The following is an 18,743-nucleotide window of genomic DNA, read 5'->3' on the forward strand; positions in this document are numbered from 1 at the left end:
GCTCACAGCCCCGCGCATATTGAGATGTTCATGCAGTCAACTGTAACAGACTTGCTGACATACCAATTGCCTGTGACACGTGTATAACAGGCTCGGGATGCGCTGGCACCAATGGCTCTCAACCGTTCCCCCATGTAAATTGGGTGATAGACATGCTCAGAGTCGCCACATTGCTTACCCGTCATGTCAGCGTCCCATCCTATTGGCTCGGTCCCAGGGACCCTGACACATATTACAGCTTCGTGACCCGGCAGCATCTGCCCTCCACCCTGTCCGGGCCGGAGCAGAGGGCCGCCCCTCTCTGCACAGCCGTGCCCGGTCCAACCAATTACAGTCATTTGTCGTCAGGGCGCTGTAATTGTCCCGCGGGTAATGCGCGTCCCCTGCAGCAGGCGCCGGAGCTGCAGTGGGCCCCATCGGACACGCCCTCTTGATCGCAGGTGACCTCATCTGTGCAGTAAGGTCAGGTCACGGTGGGTCACGTCAGGCCACGTCATCGACTGTCAACCGTCAGGACAATCAACTGTCACCTCCGATTCATACGGTGACCTTATAGCAGGGCTTTGTTGTGCGCTCGTATTGATTTCTGCATATAACTGTTATATTTTTAACTTTAGCTAAGTAAATCGCGGTCAGTGTTCAACTAAGTAGGGACTTGAATACCTTGAACATGGGATGTAGAGTCCTGTGACCTCGACTTGGTTCTGCATCTTCCGTTATCGGTGTGACCAGCGTCTCCTCCGCATTTGTCCGTAGGGGAAAACAGGATAATTGGTGTCATGTTCACACTCGTCTGTTCCGCAGTGCACGCAACATGCAAACCCACGAGTGTGAGCACCAAGGTCGTAATACTTCTGTGACTTTGCAGCACAGTATTTCAATTGGGCCAACAGGTGGTTAATGGTTATGGCTAATCACGTTATAACTGCCCTGTAGTAAAATTATGCCTCCACACAATATATGGTGAATTCAAACGCTGTAAATATACACGCTGATTCATTTACACATTTATTAGTGAAATGAATTAAGCTAACGGTTCTAATATGCTGTTACAAGATGCTCATTACGATAATTACTTTGTCTTTCAAACACCTGTTTCGTTCCTTCAATCTTTGAGAAGACTCAAAGGAAGCAATTGGCTTCCTCGCCACTCAGTTACGTTCATATGGTGCGTCGCAGTCCCCAACCCTGGATGCCAGCTCGGGCATTGGACAGGTTCGGACCATCCCGTCTATAAACAGAAACTATCTTGATTGACATATGTTACGGGTCCAATATATAACAAGGTATGCAAGTAAGAACAAAACTGCTTTGATCAAGTAGAAGTTCACAGCTTTTTTGCTATTATTAAACGGGGAAATAGCTGAAACGATAAGCGCATTTGGACGTCAACAACGATAGGATAATCGTTGATAGAATCCCACAATGGTTCTAGACGGCTGTTTGTTCTGACCCTGCTGACGCAAGCGTCATTATCCATGAGGTCTTGTTTAACTGGGGCACATTCGGTGCTCCGCTAATGAGCTCATGACAGCCCGTGAGATGAACCTTGAACCCGACTCGTCGTTGCTCGCGTCATATAGAGATCTAAGCGTTTGTCGAGTGAACAAAACCTGGCAATTACGAAGAATCGTGCTTCTTTTGTCTTCACTTAGCAAAGAAGCTGATTTCAAATGGGTGCCTTTATTGATGTTCATTACAGTTCCGTGCAAACGATTAGATGTTCACCATTCAAGTTGTTTCTTTTTGGCAATTATTCCAAAATAAATGCCACCTGAGGACACAGGTATGGCTATATCGTCATTTCGCATAGTCCCCAATTGGATTGGAACATACGTTTTATTTATGAGGACCATGCCTGTAACTGTTGTCACAGTTCACACGGCAATTTCATGTCCAATTGGATTGCGTTGTACCTGAATACACTTGGGGCCACCTGCGCCTCTAGCGAAATAGTTATCTGTGAAGCTGTAGTGCATCCCCATGACGGCAATAATGGGAACTTATATGCCTATTGCTGTTTCCCCCGGTAGATCATACGAGCAATATGCGCTATACAATGTGAATTATGTACTTACATGTAGTTTATACCACCTTGTGAGGTGCATCGGTATCACTAAACAACGTGACAGGTAACACTGACCACACTGTCATAGTCCTGCATATATTCCCTTGACACTTGAAGAATTGAAAATGCGTCCGTGGTCTGCTTACCATCATGCGCCGTTCAATTCAGTACCAAGCAATTAGGATAATTGCAATTTATGCACCTGGCAATTAATCGATATCGCTTGCCATTTTGTGATTAATCTATGCATTTTTCTAAAGCATAAATATATTTTTGATTGAATTATTTCACTTTTTATCAGACCCCTGTCTTCAGTTTTGATGAGCCAATCGTCATGACGTGTGCAATCACAGGTCCATGCGCACGTCCCATTTATTATCAATTTCCCAGTTACCCTTCTGTCTCTGCCTCATATCAAGGCGGCCATCGGACCAACTCATGCATGCCCTGAGCCTCTCCAGCTCCCCTCCACACCCCAACCCCTCCAGCAGCAGAGACAACCCATGACGTCATCAGCCTATTAGACGCGAGACGGAGTCTGGTGCGTCGCCCTATTGGTAGGCGTCCGGCGTGCGATGGTGCATGGACTACAGAAGGTGACACGGGTCACACCAGTCGCAAGGGTTACAGAGGTCACGACCTCTCGGGAAGCCGTAGGTAAAGAGCTGGGACGGGAGCACAAGGGATGGAAGGTCATCGGTATCGGCTCGGCTTCCATAGGCGATGGATAGTCTTTATTAAAAGAGTGACACTTCAGCTGAAATTGTTGCCTGAAAGCTTGCCGGGTAGTGCGATCTGGTTCACTGAAAACAAATCGACACAGTGAGGGCATGTTCTGTACTGGTAACACATCAGTCATGTGTTAATCGCACCCAAAACACAATAAGGCTGTGTATTTTCACGCTTGGCGGGACCTTCGACACGTTTGATAACACATAAAACAGAATAATGACACAATTTTACGTGCCAAGCACGCTGGACGAATGTAATGCATCAGTGTATCGAAATCATGTGTTGTCTGATATGGTAGATGTGTACCCTTGCACAAATACACCGTGCCATCCACCAGTGAGCGACCTCTGAACCTTAACTTCAGATGGGGATAATAGAGGGCGTTTTTCGAGCACCTACTTTTATGCTGGGTTTTTGTAAAAAATTGCCAAAGTGTTTTGAGAAAGGTCAAAATGCACAATACAGCCGAGGGAGTCGATACATGATAAATTGTCTAGAGCAATATGCGCTGATTACATCAAGTGCAAGCTGAAGCATGGCTAATTAACGTCTGTTTGGAGGGAGAAACTCCTCGGTCTATATAGCATACTATTTGAAAAATTGGTGGCTGGAAGTTTATCCCGGCTTTCTGGATAACTGTATTGTACAGTAGTCCTCCAATTTGGGGCATCGTCATTTGGTGCACTAATTGAGCCGTCCATGTGACGTGTTCACCCCTCGGCCCTGGAGCGACCGACCGGGCGCAACGTCAGATCGTGTATGGGTCGGCGGCCTCGTATGGGTCGGCCGCCCGCGTGCTCAGCCCTGACCGCGCTCTGACCTATGGGTCGGCCGGCCGGGTACTCAGCTCTGACCGCACCCGAGCGCCCGATTCCACTCGGGGCCCGGCTTTGGCAGTCAGCCTGTCCGGCTAAAGCCAAAGTCCCTTCAACTGCGCCCCGGCAACAAACTACATAATCACCACGTGTTTCCTTCTTTCACTTGCGATTTGTGTTAAATATAGTAACACATTTACCTTGTATTCTGCAAATGTATTCACACAAGCCTTATGTGTTGAAGACACAATGATATTGTGTTTTAGGACACAACACGACTGGGTTAACACATTTGTAAATTGACACGTCTGCGACGGGTCAAAAAATGCATGATGCAGGGTACACAAGAAAGCCTAGTTAACACGCTCTGCCTGTGCGTTTTAGTCGTTTTTTGTGTCATTTTGTTTCAGTGTTGTTGATTATGCGTGCTTACATTGTGGTGAACGTTGCTTTATTTTACGTGAGCGTTGTAATTCCACACCAAATGAGGTTTCTCTCGCAAGGCTAAAAAGACAGAGTAACGATTGGAAACATGGGGAAGTTGCGAGAATTCCCGTACGCTCTCGCCTATAATTGATAAAAGCACATTGCCGTGATTTCAACTATGGCATAACACACAAACAATTTTAGCTTTCTCTATGAATTTGTGTGCACTCGGGTCTACCGTGTAGATTGATTCGTCAAAGCAGAGCTGCTCTCTTTATGCTTTCAAGGAGCCAAGTGGGAATATTTGACCCCAATGAATGGCTCATATGTTTTACCTTGTCAGATTACATCTGCAGTCTGACCTTCCCATGAGAAGTGCCATTCGCAGCTGGGGCGATCTATCTGGATGACCGGCAGCTAAGTGCTCCAGTGCACGGCTGAGCCGTGCACTGATGAGAGACTTCACTTGGTGATCTCTAAATAGGCCGCTAACGTTCTGGCTTCTTCTTCACGGAGGTCAAGGTACGGATAATTCTGATGTAGCATTTATTTATGTTAAGGTGCATATGTCAGAATGCATGTCAGGGAATGCCAGGGTGAAAATAAGCGACGTCCTATTCAGTCAATGCAGACAGCCTCGGAACATAATTCAGTTTGAAACTACCCACATCAACTTAAGACGCGTACTGCATTAAATTAAAATAAGCAATAAAAATATGATACACTACACAACAAGCGAACTATTATGATATCGTCAATACGCATTTCAACTCTATCCAGATGAGCGCGTAGCGGCTTGGTCAGAGCCAGGTTCTTGGAATGCTAGTGTTTTTTCGGGTTGTATATTGAACTATGTATATCGGGAAGCGACCTGGAGATAACAAGCCAGTGACCCGGTCGGTGATCACATAGCTCCAGCACGCAAAAAGGTTTCCTACGGATGCGTTTGCATGCGTACCGCAACCGCAGAGTATGTTGAAATCACTTAAAACTACAAATGGATGTCGGCGTGTGTCGTGCGTAGAACAAGGATCAAAGGCTGACGATGTCAAGCAGAAAGACGTAAGAGAAATATTGCCGATGGATTAGGAACAATAAAACATAGAGAGCAAGCTGAAAGGGTAGCAGGCACATCAACATACATTTCTTTGGTCTCCGTGCGTTGCATGCATTTTATGGCTTACTTCAGCGTCGAAATATTTCAGTTCAGTTTGCAAACTATAAGTTATACGAAAACAATTTATACTAGTTCGAACTGAAAACAGAAGAATCTGTTAAGAGTTGTACCAATGCTATTTTATTTCGGTTTCCAAGTAAGTCATTTTTTCAGCTATAGCACTTTCAACTTAAGCTCTGCTTCAAAAAGCATAAATCACATTGCACACCTCCATCAATTCTCTCACATATCCCGGGCGGCTGCACGCTGTTTTCGCATCGATGTGAACTAACTAATGAATGCGTCTCCTTCCCACTATTCTCATCGTCTCTAACCACTTTTTTGCGGGCTCGCCTGTGCGGTCGCCCTTTTCGGGAAACCCGCACACGCCGGCCCGTCGCCAGTTGGGCCGTTCATGGAATATGCATAGTGAGTCTCCTGCGGCGCTGGTCCGGGCCCACACCCGCAGGGTCACGCCGGTGCAAGGGTCAATGTCAGAGTTCAAGGCCCCGAAACAACTCGCCAAAATGCGAAACTGGCCGCGAGAGGTGTTGTTCGCCTCCCGGGAAGCCACCGCGACTCAGAGGGATGCCAGTGGCTGATTATTCTCCGATGACTGCGTTTAACGCAGAGGCTCTCCCAGGCGCTAATCAAAGACGAGGAAGAGTCGCCAGGCATCCGGCTGGCCTTTGGAGCCGCTCCCCGGCGTCTGCCGAGCACCGATGACAAACATCGCGCACGTGACGTGACGCTCCCGGATGTGACGTCACACTTTGGTGACGTCAGCGTGCCGCTGCTGGTTCAGTGACGCCCAGACACATCTTTCAGTGGTGACGGAAAATCCCTCTACCGTCTCCTGCATGCGACCAATTGACCAGACAATAGGTGCAGTCGACGGCGATCTAAACTAATAGCTTTGGTTGTTGACCTACGATGCAGGGAGAAACAGTGCAAAACAAATAGTCGTCTCACTTTTAAAGGAAGACTGCCACCTTCAAAAAGTTTTCTCAGATCGGCCTATGATTTATTCCCTGGACAAAACAAAATTCTAGAATTCACCTGACAAAGTATCATCACGTGAATCGCGAAAAAAATGTCGATTATCATACAATTATCAATCGGTTAATGTCTAGCGACAATGTTTACACATCACTAGACTTCAAGGTCATAAGATTATTACATTTCCTATTTGAAAAAGTAAGGTATTTTATGATTTACTAATATATGATTTCATAAGAAATTGGCCATGTTTAATTTATTTTGCATTTAAGTTCGTAAAACATTTAAAAATCATGGCTCATTTGGAATGGGTCTGGCCCATGTTAAACCCCATTTCCCACACTTTTTGGAAAAAATGAACTACTGAATATATAAGTTTAACTTTTATTTTGACACTCCAAAATTCTTCTCTGATCTCGAAACAATCAAAGTTTTGACATATATTTACCAAAAGATAAGAAAATTAATGTTTCAAAGTTATCGATAAACAGTAGAGATGTCGGTTTTCTTGGACTAAAAAAATGGCATCAAACTGAACTTTGGTCTCCGATTTCTTGCAAACGGGTTCGAATTTCGGAAAACCGACTTCAGTCTGGGACATAGGTGGCTCAGCTCTAGTGAAAACCGTTTTGTGGAAAAAAGGTGGCAGTCTACCTTTAATAGATGAGTCTTACCTCTAGACGGAAAGGTCAATTTCTAACAAGATTTATCGCCAAAATATCGCGCCTTCTGTTTGGGAGCGCCTCAGGTCTTCGCCTAAAAATATCGTGGTTCCTTTTTCTGACGACCTTTGTTTCATAGGAGAGCTTTAATCAAGAACATCGGACAAATGAACTTTGATGGAAGCATCACTTACCAAAGCACTGACTTGCGCAGCTCCTACTCTAGCCTGGTCCGGGCCTAGGAATTGACGCCCGCCACAGTCGCCTGATTCCAGGAAATTCAACACGCTACTTCGAACTATGCATAATCAGCTACCTTCGCTGATGCAACCGTCAAGGGCTAGTGCGAGGACAACTAGACAAATCGGTCTAAATTGAAGGGCAATCGATATGAGCTGTTCCAACGGGAGATACTGCCCAGCTCATGTTAAGTAAATAAACGAACTCGAGTCGACTGACCGGCCCTAAGCTATGGAGATAAGGAACCACATGGTTGAATATCAGTGGGCATCGTCTGTCTATATAAACTTATTCTGTATTCACTATTCATGACTATACAATTAGGTATATCAACATTGGAGTGGAAAAGCAGTAGTAGACGACTGATTCTTCAGCCCCCTCGTGGCTTTGTGAACGGGATTATAGTAATGGTAGTTCAATAGTATATTGAGTATAGGATAGGTATGCAGTATATTGCTCAATTAACCCTGTCTACTGCCCAGTATCTCTTTCTTTGATAGCATCACACTAGTGATGTCAATTACAGAAAATCAGGATACCGATACCAAACCAAATACCAACCAGAACCATAGGTAATACCGAAACCAAACCAATTTGAGAATACCGGGAAAATACCAACTTTTCACTAAATTCTCAGCCTCTTATACATTAGTGAGGATTCACAGTACCTACCAACAAAATACAAAAAAAAAAACATTAAGTTTGAAATACCAAATACCAAGTTGGTATCGGTTTGGTGTCAGTGTACCAAAAAGGCGGCATCCGATTGATATCTCTATATCACACTATAACAGCAGTGATCACAGCCGAGGCTGCCCCTGGTATGATATTACCTATTTCGGGGCATTGTACCAGGTGTCGCTAGCTGCACATTTAGGTCCACTCAGCTCGATGGCCTCCCTTCACCCAGCAAGGTAGGTGGCGCTTCCAAGTAGAATGCGCCACTCAGTGCTGCCTTTTTCGACAGCGGATTAAGTGCATGAGTAGGTACCCAGAAAATTCAAAGAACTGGATCCTAGACAGTAACGAAGACGTTTACTCAAATAAGGACGCCAATACAACGTTTAACAGTGTATTCATTTAAACTTCAGGTACACACGTCACAGTAACATCAGCATTCATCACTCTCAAGTAGCAGACACAATCAAAAGCAAGCACAAAACACTGCAAAACATCGGCAAAATCGTATTAAAATCCATCCCGACAAATAAATATCCATTTCGCTTGCGTTCATTTTTCACTGGCGGAATTATGGAAGCAAAGCATTCATTGTTCGAAAAATATCACAACCTATCACACTTTTTATTGTCATGCGTTTCCTAGGCCCTGTCGAAGCAAAACTATCTTATTTCTACATCTTTTTCATCGGTGGTATCGAGTTCAACGTCGCTATCTGATTCTTCAAGTTTTAATGGTGCGTACATTTCGATGTCATTACCTAGCATTTCATCGACGTCTTTCGGTAGGGTTTTGCCAAGTGTCTCGGGTAGCAGTAGATCGAATAGTGCCGAAGACGTAATCAGCACTCCAAAGAGCAGGAAATGCGAGTCCTTGCTGACAGTGTTCTGTGGGCAAAGAACAGTTTCTGCATGTAAGATGATCGTTGCTTTGAAAAACAGCAGACATGCATAGAGCTGGTTCCTCACTTACTGAAAGTCTACAGCAAGTACATATGATGCGTTTCTAATAAGTCTATCTTTACGCAGCCGATACTTCTCTTACCTAGATGTGTAGAAAATATGTGCAACACATTCAAATATGTCAATAAACAAAAAACGAAAGCTAGCGATTGAACAGTTATATGAAAGAAAAACATTGACCTAATTCCTCGAGTCTATACCAAAATTAATGCAAAGCTATCCTTTAATTTACGTGATATTTCGGCCAACAGACCATTATCAAACGAAAGAAAGAACAATGTAGAAGTCTTCTACATTGTCCTTTCTTTCGTTTGATAATGGTCTGTTGGCCGAAATATCACGTAAATAAAAGGATAGCTTTGCATTAATTTTGGTATAGACTCGAGGAATTAGGTCAATGTTTTTCTTTCATATAACTGTATCTATCATGTTCCTCGCCAGAGCACTGGCAAACATTAATACTAGCGATTGAACAATTAACCCTCGCCGGACCTATTGGTTTTCTACATACGCGCCGGCCGAGGGGGGGGGCGGGTACGACCCCCCCCCTCGCCGTTTCGCCCCTGGTGGAGCTAGCGCGTCGCGGAAAAAACGAGCGTGTGCGCCGTTACGAGACGCAGAGATTGGTACCCAATTTTAAGGTCCTAGGTCAACCGGTGACCTCTGAGGTCAGGTCAAGTGCCCCAGGGTATGGTTCAGTTTTTGGTGAATAACTTCGCAAAAAACGGCCTCAGAGCGCCGATTTTGGCAGCATCGTGTTCGCCTCGCTCAGGCGCGTCGAATGATATACTTTTTGTCCGGGTCAGGTCAACTTGGGGTGTTGACCTCAGGTCAAGGTCAGGTCAGCACCCCCAGGTCACGAAGTTGGTCGAAAGAGGTCATGTCGCATATCATTCGATTCGGCAGGCCTTCCTGAGTCCATTGGTGCCTTTCCCGACTCGCTAGCTCAATTTGATCAAGAGTTATTGACGAAAAACTAATTTGACCTTGATGACGTCATAAATGACATCACGCAAGGTCAACATTGCTAAAGAGACGCATCTAACCTTGCAAGGAGTGCATCAAATCACGATTCTGTGTGCTTGAGATAGTTGGAGATCGTTCCCGGGGCCAGAATAGCAGTTTGAATTTTTCCCCATTGACTTACAATGGTGAGGTCACGAAAATGACCTGACCTCATATGACCTTTAGGAAAAATCCGAGATATACAAGTTGTGGGACTCATAATGGATACTAGATCCTGCAAGTTTCATTTCCCTGTGACATCTCCTCTGGCAGTGAGGGCGTTGCGAAGTTGCGACATCTGAAGACCGTGCAGAGGTTCACTTATGACGTCATAGGTCAGTGACCTGACCTGACCCAAAAATGCGGTTGGTGTCAAAAGATCTGGCTTGGATCAAAGGTCAGGTATGCTAAGTTTCAGCTCTCTATCGCCAGCGTGTTCGGAGCTATCGCGAAAAAACCCTATTGGGGGGCGGCACCCGCCCCCCCCCCCTCGGCCGGCGAGGGTTAAAGGGACACTCCCACCTTAACATTAGTTTTGAGTTGAGATAGCCAAATTGGTGGCCATGGCCTGCAAATACCGGTTTGGGCACTCACAACATCGAAAAATGCTTTAATTCGAAGATATGGAATTTCAAACTTGCAGTTTTCGGATTCTAAGGGGCTAATGCATTGGAATGCCCTCTTAGAATTTGTGACGTCAGCGGAGATCTAACGAATTTCAAATCTTAGACTAAAACCATCGTTAACACGTGGTGGTATACGCTGCTTTGCGCGCAACGTCTGCCGCACTTTAAGGCTGCCAAATTATTGCTTCCAAATAAAGTCGCTAGTAACAGGGGAGATCCCAAAAAGTAAACAAAAGTAAAAGCCTAATATCTTTAAAACCAGTGAATGTTTTTCGGTGAAATTTGGTAGATATTCGTTTTCGCTCTTTCTGAACCAAGGGACATCACTTTCATGCCAATTCATTAACTTTTTTGAAGGTGGGAGGGTCCCTTTAACTATGGTTTTGGTTTGTTACTTCAGCATGGAAAATAGCAGTACCTAAAATAAAGCAGCGATGGTGATATGCTCACAAAACTTACCAGCAACGCCACGAAGGGATACATGACGCCGGCCAGCCGGGCGCAGATGTTGACTATTCCCAGGCCAGTGTTACGCAGAGACGTGGGGAATATTTCACCGCTGAATATGTACGTCACGGTAAACGTGGTCGATATGCACAGCTTCCCTGTGAAAAAACATATATGTATAGATTGTCAAATATTGTCAGCAGCGTCCTAAACAGATTGTGCCTTTAGCTATGATTTATGGATTCCATTAAAAACTTGTCATATTATGACCAATAAATGATAAATAGATTGGATATCTGACGCCCGGATATCTGATAGATGGATATCTGATACCTTATATCTAAGAATTAAAATGAAATCGGACTTACTCCACAAGAGTTCGTTGGGTCGGAGCTTTCGAATTGTATTACAATTCTTCGTCAGCGAGAGTCGTATCGGATGTTAAGATCGAATCGAAGGTACAGTGCGGATCGAACAAAATATGGGTCGGACAGGAGGGTCTCTGAGGCAACTAGTTGGTCTTGAAATAAACATACAAACACTGGGAAAACACGTGAATAATAACAGGATGCACACTTACTAGAAAAAGCCTGTAAAATGGGTATAAAACACACTAGTAAAATATCTAATACAAAAATATAGGCAGGTAGGTAAAAATACAGTTAATGACATGTAAAAAATTACCTAGACATCATGATCACAAGACAGGACAACAAGTTCACTACAAATGTCTACCGGAAGGCATGCACCACTAACCAAGTACCGGCCTTCAACTCCTATACAGAGACGCGCTATCTGAGATCAGCCATCAGATCTGACTGCTTACGTGCCATCCGCTACTGCTCCTCCGTCAAAGACCGCCTGCAAGAACTTGATTTTATACGCAAGAAATTCCACCGACACGGCTACCCTCTCTCGTTCATCAACCCGATCCTAAGAAGAACAGAAAAGGACCTCCAGCTGAAGGCCAGGGCTCTGCCGTCGCCACCGAACCCCAGCCCGCTGCCTGCACCCGTCCGGCTCTCGGTTCCGTTCGCTGGTCCCTGCTTCTACCAACTGAAGCGAGAAGCCAACAAGATCGGCATTCAGCTCGTGTCGAAGCCGTCGCAGACCATCGGGACCCTCCTCTGTAGCCAAGCCAAGCACCGTCTACCCAAGCAGCAGGAGAGCAATGTCATCTACTGCATCGAGTGCTCCTGCCGGGTAGAAGGTGACCCGGTCGTCTACATCGGAGAAACGGACCGAGAACTTGGAACCAGAGTCCGCGAGCACCGAGAGAGCTGGGCTGGCTCGGTCCGCTCCAGAGCCAACGCTTCAGCGTTCAGCACGCACCGGGACTGCACGCCGGCCTTCGACGACGCCAAAATCCTGAACCGTGCCTGCCACCACCAGATGAGACTCCTTCTCGAATCGGCCTACATTCGTACCGTGGGACGGCGGGAAGCCGTCCTAGTGTCACCCAATGACGCGAATGTGAACCGCAACTCTGGTGCCCTGCTGCAAGACAGGTGGCTTCCCATTATTCGCCGTTTCTGCCGTTAAAAAGTTCATTTATAGAATTTATCATTTTGATATTTTATATCTTAGTCTAGTTTACTATTCGTGTTTTTGTAAAGCTTTATCTCTGCTTTAGGTACTGTTTGCACCTAATCTATGCAATTTTTTACATGTCATTAACTGTATTTTTACCTACCTGCCTATATTTTTGTATTAGATATTTTACTAGTGTGTTTTATACCCATTTTACAGGCTTTTTCTAGTAAGTGTGCATCCTGTTATTATTCACGTGTTTTCCCAGTGTTTGTATGTTTATTTCAAGACCAACTAGTTGCCTCAGAGACCCTCCTGTCCGACCCATATTTTGTTCGATCCGCACTGTACCTTCGATTCGATCTTAACATCCGATACGACTCTCGCTGACGAAGAATTGTAATACAATTCGAAAGCTCCGACCCAACGAACTCTTGTGGAGTAAGTCCGATTTCATTTTAATTCACAATTCATCTCCACATCATGTCTTTAAATTATATCTAAGACTGACCTATGAGGCTGAGGGTGAGCCGCCCGCCGTGGTCGTCTATGTAGACCGCCGGCAGTACGTAGATCAGCAGACAGGCCACCCCTCCGATGGCCATCGTGCCACTCAGCGTGTACCGCCGGCCGAGCCTGAGGTCAGGTCAGGCGCGGGTCAGCGTGGGGAGAGTCGGAAAATGCTTAATGAAGCATTAGCGCCTATCATAAACGGCGCATTCCTGCAGCCGCCTAGCTAAATCCTTCACTTCCTTCACTTACACGTATGACACATATGAAAATTACGGCTTTCGAGTGAGAGTTAGCGGGATCGTGTGGCCTGCTGATATGCAAAGAAGACAAAGTAATTAAAATATACAGCTTTTGTAGATAAGGACGATTTTTATCGATCGTTTCAGCGGCAATGATGCAGGTAAGCTCACCGCCCCAGCACCCAGGTGATAGCTTAGCACCCCTGGTCAGGTCAGCTTGCAGCCCCTAGGTGGTAGTATAATCTCCCCGGGTCAGGTGAGATCAGGTGAGCTCACCGTTCGAGCACCCAGGTGACGACCAGCACCGGCGGCAGCTCCACCAGTCCGGAGAAGGCGAACGATGAGAACCGTCCGCTGCCCATGCCGGCGGCCGCCGCCGTCAAACCGTAGTAGGACAGCGTGTGCACCGCCCTGATGCATATGGAATCGGCGGGAGTTGTCAGAAATGGGTTAAGATAGAAATATGACGCCAGTGACGAAGGTCCACTATTGCCAGATGATTAGGTACACTAAGGGACTAATAAACTAGATCTAATGTTGAAAGAAGTCGGCGCTACACAGTGCGTGAATCTTACTTTTCACCTAAAACTTTCGTCTTCACCATCATGTCATCATGCATTTTAACTAACATTTTCAAGGAAACATTTCTGCTTAACATCGACCTCTGGGCCTCCGAGGACCATTATCGCGTTCCCGTCCGTACCAGTTGAAGCAGAGCACCACGGTCCACAGGGCGGCGCGGCCCCGTGTAAAGAGGGAGCAGCAGTGGTCCGAGGTGCTGCCACCCTCCTGTTTGGAGGCCACCAGACTGAAGTCGGAGGGCGGCGTCAGGCCGTTGGAGCGCGCCATGCCCAACAGGACCTCCTCCGCCTGGCGCGTCCTGCCCTTCTGCAGAAGCCAGCGCGCACTCTGCGGCGCCACACTGAAAAATGCAAGGGGAGGGGTGGAGATAAGCTGTAAAAAGAGCTATGGAGAGCATTTCATGGATGATGGAAGTGGATGAAGAATCAACGAGTAATCAGGGTATTAATCGGACAGCAATGTGAGCCTTCAGCTCTGATTGACCAATTGAAAAGACGTGTTTTGTGAGACTATTCCTTGCTACAAAAATTAGTGATAAATTGTTAATTTATTTTATTCGCACATTCCTGCAGACATCCCATTCCAACAAAAATCCCAGCATCTTTAACTAGATCTTTGCCTAGACTTGATTTGCATAGCGTTGCCGTATGTTTATGTCTCAAGCATGTTTCTGCAGACACCGTGACACCGGTATGGTATCACTCACACTCCGATCACTAGGACGGACAGCGCGGCCACCACGGCAGAGAAGACGAGCAGCCACCGCCAGCTGGTGATGAGGTAGGCGGCCAGCGACAGGCACAGGATGCCGGCAGAGAAGAAGACGGAGCCGAAGAGGCCCACCTTGCTGCGCAGCTGAGGACCCACCAGCTCCGTGGTGAGAGTGAAGTTGGGGAAGCCGCCCGCCTGCAGGGAGCCCGTCAGAAAACTGGGGGAGGGATAGCAGCTCGGTCAAGTTGTTATCGGCAAGAAGAAGAGGCGAAGTCGGAAAGAAACCCGGGCTCCGACATTGTCCAGCGTTCGCGGCATCTTTTATTCGATCACAAAACGGTATAATATACGATTATAGAAACTTCATCGTGCCAAACAATATCAAAAGCAATAACAATAACAAACAATTGTCGTGCATACCTACTCCCATGTAAAATTAAATCTGCTATTGAAATCAGGACTAGCCGTAATCAAATTTCACCGCGGTGGACTCCACATCGCCAACAAGTATTTACTTTCATTTGTGCACTAATCAACTAAACTCCGGTACACACTGACGATAAGAACCCACCGTCCTCACCGCAGCGCCGCGAACGTTCCGTAGTTGGGTGACAGGGCCAGCGCGCCCATCAGTAGCGCCTGCAGGCCGAATGTCAGCAGCACCAGCCGCCGGCGGCCGAACCTGTCGGCCAGCGGGCCGATCGGCAGCGAGGCCATCGTCATGCCGGCCATGAAGAGTGACTGGAGCGCGTGCGCCTCCGAAGCGCGCTCACACACCAGCGACCACTGCCAGACGGAAAAAAAAAAACAGCCGTTAGAACGGGGTGCGAGGGATGAAAGTTGGATAGCTTATGTGATGTTTTCAGATACAGTCTAATGCATATTGCGTAAACGGTCTCATGCGTGAAGTAAATGGTAAATAATTGCACTTTCTACACAGATGTAACGCAACCCGAATGGAAGGCTATGCCGGCGTAATGACCCGATAACACTGCCAGAATGGAATTGAAACGGGCGTTAAATGAAAAGGCTAAGAAATTAGGGGCTTGCTAAGGTCTTCCACTAAGAGTTTCCTGCAAGGTTAGAGAAGGAACTCTTGGAGCCTAAGCAGCCAACTACGGAACAAAACTCAGCTAAGTTATCATTGCCGGCAAACGGTCGCAGAACTATTCCATGGTGACGGTCGATCGCTAGAGATATAATATGTTGTTGCTGTCAATACTAAAATCGTATTTACCTCAGTGACAACACTAGTGTACGGGTGTCTGAACACGATCCGGTCACAGTGCTCCGTGGTGCCGTTGAAGCACGCGTCCACCAGTACCTGGGTACCGTTCGCGCCCTCCTGGTGACATTCGAACTTTGGCGTGTGACCTGGGGAAGGGAGGGCAGTCAGGACGGGCTGTCAAACATGTTCGACAGTTTCGTTTTTAGCTGTACAAGTTGAAAGTAGAGCGTCTAAATATGTAAATCGCATGGATCATGTAATTGTCTTAAAACCATGATTCAGAAGTCGGCGTCGATTGCTTGTCATGTCATGATACCAAAGTAAACGTTCATGTTTCGTCATATAACGTTTACTTTATGCAACATAAAATACTTATATCATACTTCACACAGCCACGATCATTTGGTTTTCACGGCAATTGTGACTTAAAAAGTATTTAGGATAAATGATAACAATAACACGTCAAATGTATAAAAAGTATTTTTTATTGAAGTATCCTTACTTACGCGATATTTAATAAATAAAAATCCATTTATTTCGAAACGGAACTCTATGTAGTCTTACCGACAAACTCCATAACCAGAACGATCAGGGCGCCGGGCAGCGCCTGGGCACTGATGGCCACCGCATAGATCCATTGGAGCCGCCTCTTGGGATCGACCAGCTTCAAGGCCTCGTCCACATCCATTGTCGCTGCCGTGGCGGTCAGGAGCCCGGGAGGGGGGGGGGGGTTGGCACTTGGCGTGGGCGGCCGTGGCGCCGTCGACTCAAAGGAAACTATCGGGCGGTTCCTGCGGCGCGCCGCACGTCAACAGTATCGATTATGTGGCACGGTTGTCGGACGGCCCTGTTATGTCACCTTTGATACTGATGGCGCCAGGTGCTCCACTTGTGGGAGCGAGTCGGAACGGCAGACGAGACGGACTGCGTAATTTGCTGCGAGGAGCGAGCACATGTGTGGTAATTACAGCCGCTTATCTGGTAAAGACTGTAAAATATCCAGTTCCACCTGTCAGAAGGTATCTTGGGTGCCAAAACTACTAACAGAATGAAACCCGGGGCGCGCTAAACGTGATGTTTTGTGCGTGAATAATAAAGCACGCTACAGCTCCGTCGATTTCACTTCACTCCGCAGTTCACAACGCATCACTCGCTCGATCGTTTATGACCCTTGCTATCTGTTTTTGCGCTGCTCCGTCGGCTCTGTTTACGTTGCGTTGGCGGACGTTGGGTTCAGCTGTACCGTCCTGTCCTGTCCTACCCCAACCGTAACAGCTGGGCTCACTACACGGTCTCTGTCGGCCGACCGGGGACTAGCGGTACTTGTACCGGTATACCACACACTGTGTACCGAAACAGCACACAGCGCAGTACACAGTGTTCACTCCTCTCACTCCGCTCACCGCTCACCGTGCAACTAACACACACCGGCAGTCCGCTCACCACACAGCGGCAGTCCGCTCACCACACAGCGGCGGCCCGTCTGCCACGCGGCCGGCCTGTGCACTCCACCCCTCCCACCCCAGCCGCGTGCACTGTGCAGAGCCGATCACAGGCGACGGCTCGGCGGCCCCAGCGGCAAACAGCCTGCCACGTCAGCAGAGCACTGCCGCGCTATAGAACGCACTTCACTGAGAGACGAGCGACCGCTCCCAACACAGCGCACAGTCGCCGCCGCTGGGCTCACTGCTCAGTCACACTGTGGCTCTGTAGTGGCGGCAGTGCGCGAGGTCACCTGGTCAGGTGCGCGGTGTCCCGCGCGGCGGTCCCGCCTCTGACGGGCGCGCCGCTCGCTGGAGAAGGTCGCGGACCGTGACGATTGCGGCTGGGTGACGTCACCGTCCGGTCCGCGGCGGCTCACCGCGCCGCGCTGACGGCCGACGGGCGAGGACCGGCACACGGGCGGCCGCGCCAGGGGTCTTTGAACACGGTTATGGTGGATGTGCGAGCTACCGATCAAATTCAGAGCATGAATGCTCGCACGATTCAGAGCAAATGCTTATTATCGATTGAACAAATCGCAAGCAATTACATCTCGTTGTCCTCACTCGAAGGCACTATTACGTTTTGGCTAACAGCTTCCGTAGGTAAATCATTGGAAAATGAGTTAAAGACTATTGTATTTCGAAAAAAATACAGCTCTGTGATTAACCAGCGCCCCGCTAGGGGTCCTGGAATTACATGCCCTGCTGGGGGGGGGGGGAGTGTTTGAACTCGGCTCCTGGGCCACGTAGCGATACGGGGAAAGCGGCGTTTAAAAGAGCGTCAAAAATAATGACGAAACCATTTTCGTCACTTTTTTCGTCAGATCAAAGGTCAGGTCACCAGAGGTCACTGAAGGCAAAATTTCGCCGATTTTGAGGTCGAATATCGACAACTTTCAAGAAGCCGACGCATAACTCGGGAACCAATAGAGCTGCAGCGCCGCAGAAAAGCGTATTTGATAGCCTATTACCGCTCTTTCTGAATAATGGCCTCTCAGAGTTGACCTAACTTCAACGGTTTTGCCTGCAAGGGGCAAAAACAGCCAAAATAGACGATTTTTCGGACAGGTTTTTGTGCAATAATTTGACTCAAGACTTACACGAGTCTTCTGTTACCGGCATCGTGTTCCTCTCGTTAAGACGCATCTAATGAACTATAATTTGACCTTGAAAAGTCAACTTGAAAATTTGACCTCAGGTCAAGGTCATGAACTGACCGGAAAGGGCCATGTTGCATATCAGTCGATCCGGATCGTCGAGCTGAACACATCTAAGGCTCATCGCTCTAGAATGCCTCTATCAAAAGTTATTCGCGAGAAACTGTGAGATCCCATTCGTGATCTGAGATGACCTCAGGGGCATAAAGAGGGGTCATGAGTGGCATTTTAATGTTTAATGTGTCAAATTTACTTGAAATCCAGTGTATGAGAGTGTTTAGAATGACTTTCATCCAAAAGAGGTGGTTTTGAATTTTCTCTCATTGAATTATAGGTAATGGGGAGGTCGGGAAATTGACCTGACGTTAGGTCACCGACATGGAAATTCCTAGATAAACATTTTGTACATACATTTGCATTTGTACAACACTTTGCTCTTATCAATCGCTGAAAGTTTCAAAGCGATCTGTCACTCGGTGTAGC

At 47.1% G+C, this 18,743-nt stretch overlaps 1 protein-coding gene across 1 annotated transcript; it reads right to left on the minus strand.

The window, feature by feature from the left end:
- Window positions 1-8,156: 8,156 nt before the first annotated feature.
- LOC122368625 (solute carrier family 22 member 15-like) lies at window positions 8,157-17,508 on the minus strand. The gene is made up of 9 exons (XM_043342766.1): window positions 16,184-17,508; window positions 15,629-15,765; window positions 14,972-15,177; window positions 14,387-14,608; window positions 13,802-14,020; window positions 13,375-13,509; window positions 12,858-12,982; window positions 10,829-10,974; window positions 8,157-8,663 (listed from the first exon to the last, which is right to left on the minus strand). The coding sequence occupies exons 1-9, from the start codon at window positions 16,305-16,307 to the stop codon at window positions 8,439-8,441; spliced, it is 1,539 nt and encodes a 512-aa protein (XP_043198701.1). The 5' UTR covers window positions 16,308-17,508; the 3' UTR covers window positions 8,157-8,438.
- Between the last annotated feature and the right edge of the window lie 1,235 nt (window positions 17,509-18,743).

Source organism: Amphibalanus amphitrite, unplaced genomic scaffold (genome assembly GCF_019059575.1).
Source record: "Amphibalanus amphitrite isolate SeventyFive unplaced genomic scaffold, NRLGWU_Aamphi_draft 000962F_arrow, whole genome shotgun sequence".
NCBI classification, from domain to species: domain Eukaryota; kingdom Metazoa; phylum Arthropoda; class Thecostraca; order Balanomorpha; family Balanidae; genus Amphibalanus; species Amphibalanus amphitrite.

Excerpts from the sequence above, each read along its gene's own strand:
- LOC122368625 (XM_043342766.1), bottom strand. The coding sequence starts at position 16,307 with ATGGATGTGGACGAGGCCTTGAAGCTGGTCGATCCCAAGAGGCGGCTC. Across the intron at positions 15,766-16,183 it reads TCTGGTTATGGAGTTTGTCG|GTCACACGCCAAAGTTCGAA; the intron begins GTAAGACTACAT and ends TCCCTTCCCCAG. Across the intron at positions 14,609-14,971 it reads GGAACGTTCGCGGCGCTGCG|TTTTCTGACGGGCTCCCTGC; the intron begins GTGAGGACGGTG and ends TCCCTCCCCCAG.